This window comes from Onychomys torridus, chromosome 12 (assembly GCF_903995425.1).
Source record: "Onychomys torridus chromosome 12, mOncTor1.1, whole genome shotgun sequence".
NCBI classification, from domain to species: Eukaryota; Metazoa; Chordata; class Mammalia; order Rodentia; family Cricetidae; genus Onychomys; species Onychomys torridus.
The window spans coordinates 37574389-37583154 of record NC_050454.1 but is presented as its reverse complement, the minus strand read 5'-3'; the positions used below and the strand labels follow the sequence as shown (position 1 = coordinate 37583154).

The following is an 8766-nucleotide window of genomic DNA, read 5'->3' as shown; positions in this document are numbered from 1 at the left end:
CCACACCATGTGGGACTCTACTAAAGTGTCACAGCATTAGGAAGGTTGAGAATCACTGCTCTATGAAGAACACTGATTCAACTGATCTTGTCCCTTACATCTTATTTTTCTTCTAAGAAAAAGAACATATAAGAAAGGAGTAATAATGTTGACTAGAGTGCTTGATCCTCTTCCAAGGTAATATGACTATTATACACAGGAAAGACATTATTAAGAGATTATTTTTGGTTCAAGATATCCCTTAAAGTGTTTCATAATATTACCAGAGTTTAAATACCAATAGAAAATCTGAACTACATAATGCAAGCTTTTCAAATGTTTATGTATTTCACATAAAAAAATAAAGGTTTACCAAAAATCCATTTTTATAATTTACTGTTTTAAAATGTTTTATTGCATTGGTCTTTTTCCTGAATGTATATCTGTGTGAGAGTGTTGAATCTCCTGGAGCTGAAGTTACAGACAGTTCTGAGCTGCCATATGGGTGCTGGAAACTAAACCCAGGTCCTCTGGAAGAGCAGCCAGTCCTCTTATGCACTGAGCTTTCTCTTCAGCTCCAGCAAAAATGCATTTCAACATTATTCTTATTTCTCAATTGAAATAATGAAATATATATGTGTGTACATATATATTTGGATATATACATACATATATGTATGTATATAGAAGAGGGGATTGTATCTAAGGATGAGTGATTTGGGTGAGTGATAGGCATACAATAATGAAATTGAATCTGTGAAAAATCAGAATACTGAAATCCATAAAATTAATACATACAAGACAATGATACAGAGGACATACAAGTATCTGAATGGGCCCCAACCTCTACTTCTATATACATCCAAACTAAAGTAAGTGTTATCAGATTACAAAGACTGCTTATATGCTTAAATTTTAATGTTTACCATGTCAAGCAAAGGAAAATCAGATGCATAGACCTTAATAGCAGGAGAAATAGATTCTAGTTGGTTATATTATCAGTTTAGTCTTTGTGTTATAGCAATGAATGAACAAGCAAAAATTGCAGTAATTGTGAGAAAACCATCAATACGATGTAAACATTATACACCAGTAGTAATGAATAAACTACACACATAATAAAATTGGTTCTCTGGGAAGAAAGACTACTTTCCCTTCATCTCCTGGATTTTGGAGCATCTCTCAAAGGAACAGAGAGTGGTCAGATATTGTACGCAGTCTTGTGAGCTAGGCAGATTTTTTGGAAATAGAAAATAAGGAGAATTGCTTTAAATATGTACTAGTTTTGTGCTTTATTAAAAAATATAGCCATTTTCTAGTATTTTGTTGTATTATATTCAAGAACTCAAACCTTGTGATAAGAACATTGTACTTTATTTTAGATAGATGATGCTGTCTCTTTTTAAAGAATTTTTCCTTTTATTGAATACAGATACTTTTCTCACATAAGATATACTGATTATAGTTCCCCCCCTCTACTCCTTCCAGTTTCTCCCCATCTGGATCTACTCCCTTTCTCTCTCTTGTTAGAAAATAATAGGCTTCTGGTGTATAAGATGCAGAGACACACAGATAAACATTAGGCAGAGTTTGGGGGAACCAAGGGGAAGCGGGGGAAGAAGGACTGTAGGAGCTATTTGGATCAAGGAGACCAGGAGAACACAGCCCATGGAATCAACTAAGCAGGGGTCACAAAGACTAAACTGGCAGTCAAGGAGCCCATGTGGGTCTGCAGTAGTCTCTCTGCATGTATGTTGTGGTTGTTTAGCTTGGGATTTGTGTGAGATTCCTAATAGTGGAGGAGGAGTGTCTGACTCTTTTGTCTGCCTTTGGGAACCTTTTTCATACTAATGTTGCACCCTCATTCAGTCTTGATATGAGTCTTCTTGCAAGTCGTTTTGCTATGTTCATTTGATATATATCTCGGGGGGAGGGTTGCTCTTTTATGAAGGGAAATGGAGAAACAGTGGTTTTCAGGGAGAGGGTGGGGTAGCAAGGGGGTATAGAGGAAAAGGAGACTGTGTTCAGGATATATTGTATGACAGAAGAATAAATAAAAAATAAATAAAAATACAATGTAATAAAATAAAATACAATAAGATAAAACTAAAACTATCACATTGGAGTTGGATAAGACAAATGTAAGGAAAAGAGCCTAAGAGAAAACACACAAATCAGAGACCTGCTTTTTTGCACACTCAGGAATCCCATAAAAAAATAAAATGGAAGCCATATTACATACACAGAGGACCTGGTGCAGACCCATGCAAGCTGCAGATGCTTTCTTCATTGAAGAAATTTAAGAAGAGATGACACCATGCAGCCAGCCCACAAGTTAGTTCTGGTTTTATACCAAATAAAAAAGGAATGTGAATACTTCTTGTACATGATGCAATGGTGCCAGGAAGTACATTTGGGTGTTACATACTTCACAAATATTTATGTTAGGTCTGATTCATTTAAATTGGCACTCTACCGAGAATAGATACAAAGAACTGCTGTGGGATGTTCAAGTATGTCAAATGTGTTGCTCTGATTGATTAAAATAAAACACTGATTGGCCAGTAGCCAGGCAGGAAGCATAGGTGGGACAAAGAGAGAGGAGAAGTCTGGGAAGTGGGAGGCAGGGGCAGAGAGAGCTGCCAGCCGCTGCCATGAAAAGCGAGATGTAAGGTACAGGTAAGCCACGAGCCATATGGCAACTTATAGACTAACAGAAATGGGTTAATTTAAGATACAATAACTAGATACTAAGAAGCCTGCCATGGCCATACAGTTTATAAGCAATATAAGTTTCTGTGTGTTTACTTGGTTGGGTCTGAGCATCTACAGGTCTGGCGGGTGAGAGAGATTTGTCCTGACTGTGGGCCAGGCAGGAAAACTCTAGCTACAAAGTACAGTAACATTTCTCAGTTATAATATAAAAGGTCTTTTGTATTCCCAAAGATTTTATCTAAGATTGAGTTTGGCTGAAGGAGGATATTCTCCTTCAATATAAATTGCTAAATGTTATGAATTACTGAACATCCTTATCCTCTTTTGGGAAACCTGAAAATACATCATGGAAGATGTAATATTGGAGACAAATCTTAAAGAAAACAGACCATTTCTGCTGTATATGAAGATAGGGGCAGATGGAGAAGATGGGATTTGATGTTGACAAACAAGTCATAGAAGCAAAAGCATTTCTTAGACATAAGGAAATTATGTCCCCAAAGCTTTTCTTATCATATCTATAAAATAGGTTTCAGTAAGAAAAGTGTAAGGGAAGAAATTGAAACATTAAATCAAAGATTTCTTGGTAAGAAATCCAAATAATGACACATGAACAAGCTAAGGAAAGTGATTTTATACACACACACACACACACACACACACACACACACACACACACACATATATACATATATATATGCATCTGTGTTTCTATGTGTCTCTGTGTGTGTGTGTGTGTGTGTGTGTGTGTGTGTGTGTGTGTGTGTGTGTATCATCTGTGCATATTCCTGAACAAGTGGCTTTTACAGGTCAGAGTAACCTGTATGATGTGAGCATATAATCTGGTAGCAATAGCAATACATTGAAAGTTACTGAAAAGGAATATGATTTCACCTGAGTGAGACCTGTTTGAAGAATCGCCTGGTAGTAATGTTTAGGAACAAAGACAGGGAGAACATGATGGAAGAAATGAACAATTAAACTATTACAGATATGCAGGCAAATGGTCTTGAGTATGAAAAATATCAGTTTCAGTGTGAAAATGTGTGTGATACTATTTTTGAGAGATGGATAGTAAGGTTTGATCTGTAGATGGATCATATCTTATGTTTAAAAAGTATGGATAAAGTACCTCTAATCTCAAGGAATTTTTATTCCTAGCCACCTAGTATGTGCTTTCTTATCAGATACTCTCACCTCAACTTGAATTTAAGTCATTTTTTCAAAGCTCCCTGTGTATACAAGTCATATCACTAAATTTGGATGTTACTTAAAAATATACTGCGTTCTTTGTGGGCTCAGGGTTTGACTTTTGGTTTTGGTTATTGGGACAAAAATGAAAATATTTCCTTCCCTTTATGCCACTACTCTCTTTTTTTTCTAGGTTTATATTACTTGGTTCTTCAATCTACTTACGTTCTTAATGAGCCAACCTATGGATTGTTCAGGAAAATAAATCAGTTCTTGTCTTAATTCAAGAAGAGGAACATGCTAAGAGCATCTTCACACTGGCTGGCTTTACCCTCATGGCTTTGACTGCATTTTCATTAGTGTGTTTGCCTATGTTCAAGTATTTGTCTATTCCTGTGTAATATATATGAGTTGGATTTATTCAGCAAGTGAAATTCACCATTTCACATCAAATATGTCAGGAAAGACATTTCACAGCTATCAGTATTCCAGAGACCTTCTTCAGTGAAATCACAGACAATCCTGCCAACAACACAGAGTAAATGTCTCATTACTTTCCGGCTTAATAACAGAATTTTTTCTCTATCAACCTCAAGTGTTTTTGAGAGAAATAAAATGATTATAACATTTGGAATAACATAATAACATGAAACAATAAATTGCTCCTTTATTAAAAGTTTTCATATATTCATATGATCAATGAATACAGTTGTGTTTACAGACTTATGAAGGAGATGATTATATATGTCAATTCAATAATCTCTTCCAAAATTTATTATTTCAAAATCCATGTTTACCTCTACAATATTGTGACTTTTCATAAAATTAATAGTTATTAATGGGATCTAAACTGTTATTTTTAACATTCTTTTCAGAGAATCTATGACTTGCTTATTTCTGAGGCTATAAATAATTGGATTTAATACAGGGATTATAACTGTGTAAAACAGGGAAAAGACCATGTCTTGATCATCTACTTCTGAAGATGCCGGGTGTACATACATGAAGAGAAGAGGTCCAAAGTACAAGCACACAGATAGAAGGTGGGCTCCACAGGTGGAGAAGGCTTTCCTTACACCCTTGTCAGACTTCTTTTTTAAAATAGTAACGAGAACAAATGTGTAAGAGATAAAAACTGTCATAATGGTAAACACTTGTATTGAACCAGAGAAAATGAAAATTATCAGATAATTCAAAGAAGGGTCAGTACAGGAAATTTTCAACAGTGGTATAACATCACAGTAGAAGTGATATAGTATGTTGGAATTACAGAAGGTTAGTCTGAATAGAAAGCTCTCATGAATAACAGCATGAAGAAAGCCACCAACAAATGATAAAACTAATAGACGAATGCATAGTCTATTGGTCATAATTACTGGGTAAAGCAAAGGATTACATATAGCTGCATAGCGGTCATAAGCCATTGCTGCCAAGAGAAAACATTCTGTGGTCACACTTATTGCAAAGGAAAAGAATTGTACCATGCATTCAGAGACAGAAATCACCTTGCCCTTGTCCAAAAGACTGAATAGCATCTTTGGTGTCACTGTGGATGATAACCAAGTATCTACTAAAGCTAAGTTACTAAGGAATAAGTACATGGGGATGTGAAGTCGAGGGTCATTCCAGACAAGAAGGATAAGACCAAGGTTCCCCATAATGGTCATGAGATATATTACCAAGAACACTAGGAACAGAAGGATTTTCCACTGCGGTTGGCATGTGAGACCTGTGAGAACAAAGTCTGTCCATACTGTTTCATTCTCCTTTTCCATGTCGTCATTGAATCTCCTGAAATTAGATTTAATGAGTGTAAGACAGTAGTCACTGGGAGGGATTCATGTGAATATTGAAGGAGCATCTACAGATGAGATGATGAATAACTTTTTTCATAGTCTGAAAAATACTATAACAGAAGGAATACTCTAGAAATCAAGATTGACAATTTTCTAATCAATTCCATATGGTAATCAAAGGGCAGTAGCACATTAAAAGTGAATGGGAGACCTTCTAAGCTTGTGATACTTTAAGTGTTAAACACACAGACACTGGAAATTTTGTGTCTTGGATGTGATGCATAAACATAAAAAAAGCTATTTGAATATACTGGATTAAAAAAAATATATTGTGTGCCTTGTAAAGGAATTTGTATTTATCCCTTAGGAATAGGCTTCTAATAAGATTCATAAGATGTGGAATTATTTTTACAGATACATTTTTAAATAAATATTTGCAAGACAGAAAAAAAACTTTTAAGAAAAATGTTATACTAGGGCACCCTAACCAAGACACAACAACAAATTTCCAAATAAATTTACCTTCCTAGTAACCCAGAAGGATGTTTTACATAAAATATAGATGATTAAGAACACAATAGCGATACAGTCAGTACACAAATACACATTAGGAATACATACTCTAAAAATATTCCTTTACCAAAGCCAACATAAGTATTGCCTCATCTATATTAACATTAAAGGACAGTTGCCCTGATGGATTATTACACAGATTCAATAGTATTCAGTATATAGGATAACTAAGATTAAGTTACATAATAGGAATCAAAGAATGGTAGAGTGGGTCAGTGGCCATCAAAAGAAAATGATAACTGCCTGGAACTCTCCACTCTAAATGGGACGTCTTCATCAAATCCTTCCCCTTAGAGATCAGGGAGCCATGTGGAAAAGGGACAAGAAGAGTCTAAGAGCCAGGGGGTCGGGAGACACCAAGAAACACAGCCTTCTAAAACAACATGAGCAAAGTTATAATGAACTCACAGAAACGGAACACAGCATCCAAAGGGCCTGCACTGGTTTGTTCCAGGTCCTCTGTATATATATATATATATATATATATATATATATATATATATATATATATATATATATATATATATATATACATACATATATATATATATATATATATATATATATATATATTATGGTTTCCAGTTTAATGCTTTTATATTGTTCCTGAGTGTGAGGATGAGTGAGTCTCTGATTCAGGTGCCTTCTCTTGGATTGTTTTCCTTCTGGTGGTTTGCCTTATCCAACTTTGATGTGATAGATTTTGTTATGTTTTATAGGTAACTCTTAGCAGCCTCTTCTTGTCCAATGAGAGATAGAAAGGGGGTATCTAAAAGGAAAGGGAAGAAAGCGGAACTGGGAGCAGTAGAGGGAGGGGAAATCAGAATCAGAATACATATATGAGAAAAAATTATTTTCAATGAAAGGATAAAATAATAAAGGTAAAAAATTCCAGGAAGGACCATGTTCTCAACATCCAAGTGGAATATACTTAGGTCCATGTCTCTATTAAACCCTAAAACAAGCAATGACTTGGTACAATTGGGGCAGTTGGAAGCAGAGTTATCAGTCACCTGTTCCTTAAAGACTACAAGGAAAGAAGTGTGGAGAAAAAGACAGGATAGTGAGGAGGTAATATTAAAGAGACTGTACTGTGGATAGATTTCATTTATTAGATAAACATACATGAATCACTTTCTAATTCATGACTACTTGCTAATCAGGGGCTTCCACTCACTCAAGAAGTCCAAAAGGCTACAAACTCAGTTTCTTGTGCCTCTCTTACCTAGAAGGAGAATGAGGAGATTTGATGGATGTTTTTCCACTCAAACCACATACACATTCTTTCAAATACTTAGTGAATAAAAGGACAGAGACAAAGGAATTGATATCTTGAGGGCAAACAAGGCAACCATATCAAGACTCCAACAAATACATGTGGCACCAGACCAATGGCATTGTCTGACTGACATGGGCTATAGGAGTCATCAGTAATGGCAAAAACTCTTATTTAAAGAGTTTCGGGACATGGTTCAAGCTACTATTAGGCTCCCTTGCTTTTCTGTTTCTATTCATTTTCAATCTCATTCCTCTACAGTTTCTATTTAATTAAATTGTTCACTATACTAACCTTATACCCTAGATTAAGGAAAAGAAATCAAAGAGATTCTAGAAAAAATATTGAGCATAAAAATCATGTAAGTAGCCTCAAACCTCAAAATGTGACATTTGTGGTTGTGAAGAAAAGATGGGTTATCAATAATTAAATAAATAATAGATGAATAAATATTTAAAAAATTAAAGATTGGTGACAAACACCAAAATTAATGCTCTAGTAGGTCAGCAAATTAATGGAACTATCTGAGAGCAAATAATTAAGAAATTATATGTGTGTGTGTGTGTCAGGTAGACATATAACAAATAATGTTTACCATATAAATATATATCAATATTTATTTTTATATACATATATCAAAATATTGTCATGTGAAGTAAAAATATAAAGCTAATCATTAATCAAGACCAAAGAATTTAATCAGAATACATGATTGACTAAACATAGTGGGTCATTTATCAAAACAATGAAGAATATTTTTTTGTAAGAGTCAAGGCTTGATTATTTAATCCTGTTATTAAAGTGTTTTTTTACAGTTCTACCTCATCAAATAATGTCATTATGATTATGTCAGTAAGATAATAGACCTGTCACTCCAGCAAACCAGTCACTATCACAGCATTGATTGTATTCAAAATTTAACAAAGTAGGAAAACAGGATCCAGTCACTATTTGCTCATTTTTTTACCTGGTTCTTTTGGTATTAATTTACTTTCATTGTTACATATATACAATATTTTTACTTTATATAAGAATTTAGAATATAGTAATCATTTTTATCTTACCCAAACACCAAAAGTGCTGGTGGCGATCCTTTAAAATATTAGGCCTTCAGGAATATGAAAGAGAGCAAGTGGGATGCTCAGGAAGGGCTGGAGGAAGGAAATGGAAGATCTAACACAAGATAATAATTTTTAATTTCAAAAAATAAAAAATGGCTTTCAATAATATATTTTT

The 8766-nt window shown here is 34.4% G+C and overlaps 1 protein-coding gene across 1 annotated transcript; it reads right to left on the bottom strand.

Annotated features, from left to right (window-relative positions):
• Positions 1-4730: 4730 nt before the first annotated feature.
• On the bottom strand, positions 4731-5663 carry LOC118594157 (olfactory receptor 183-like). Its single transcript, XM_036203999.1, has one exon. The coding sequence runs from the start codon at positions 5658-5660 to the stop codon at positions 4731-4733; it is 930 nt and encodes a 309-aa protein (XP_036059892.1). The 5' UTR covers positions 5661-5663.
• Positions 5664-8766: the final 3103 nt, after the last annotated feature.

Coding starts and splice junctions, on each gene's coding strand:
- LOC118594157 (XM_036203999.1), bottom strand. CDS start 5,660: ATGGAAAAGGAGAATGAAACAGTATGGACAGACTTTGTTCTCACAGGT.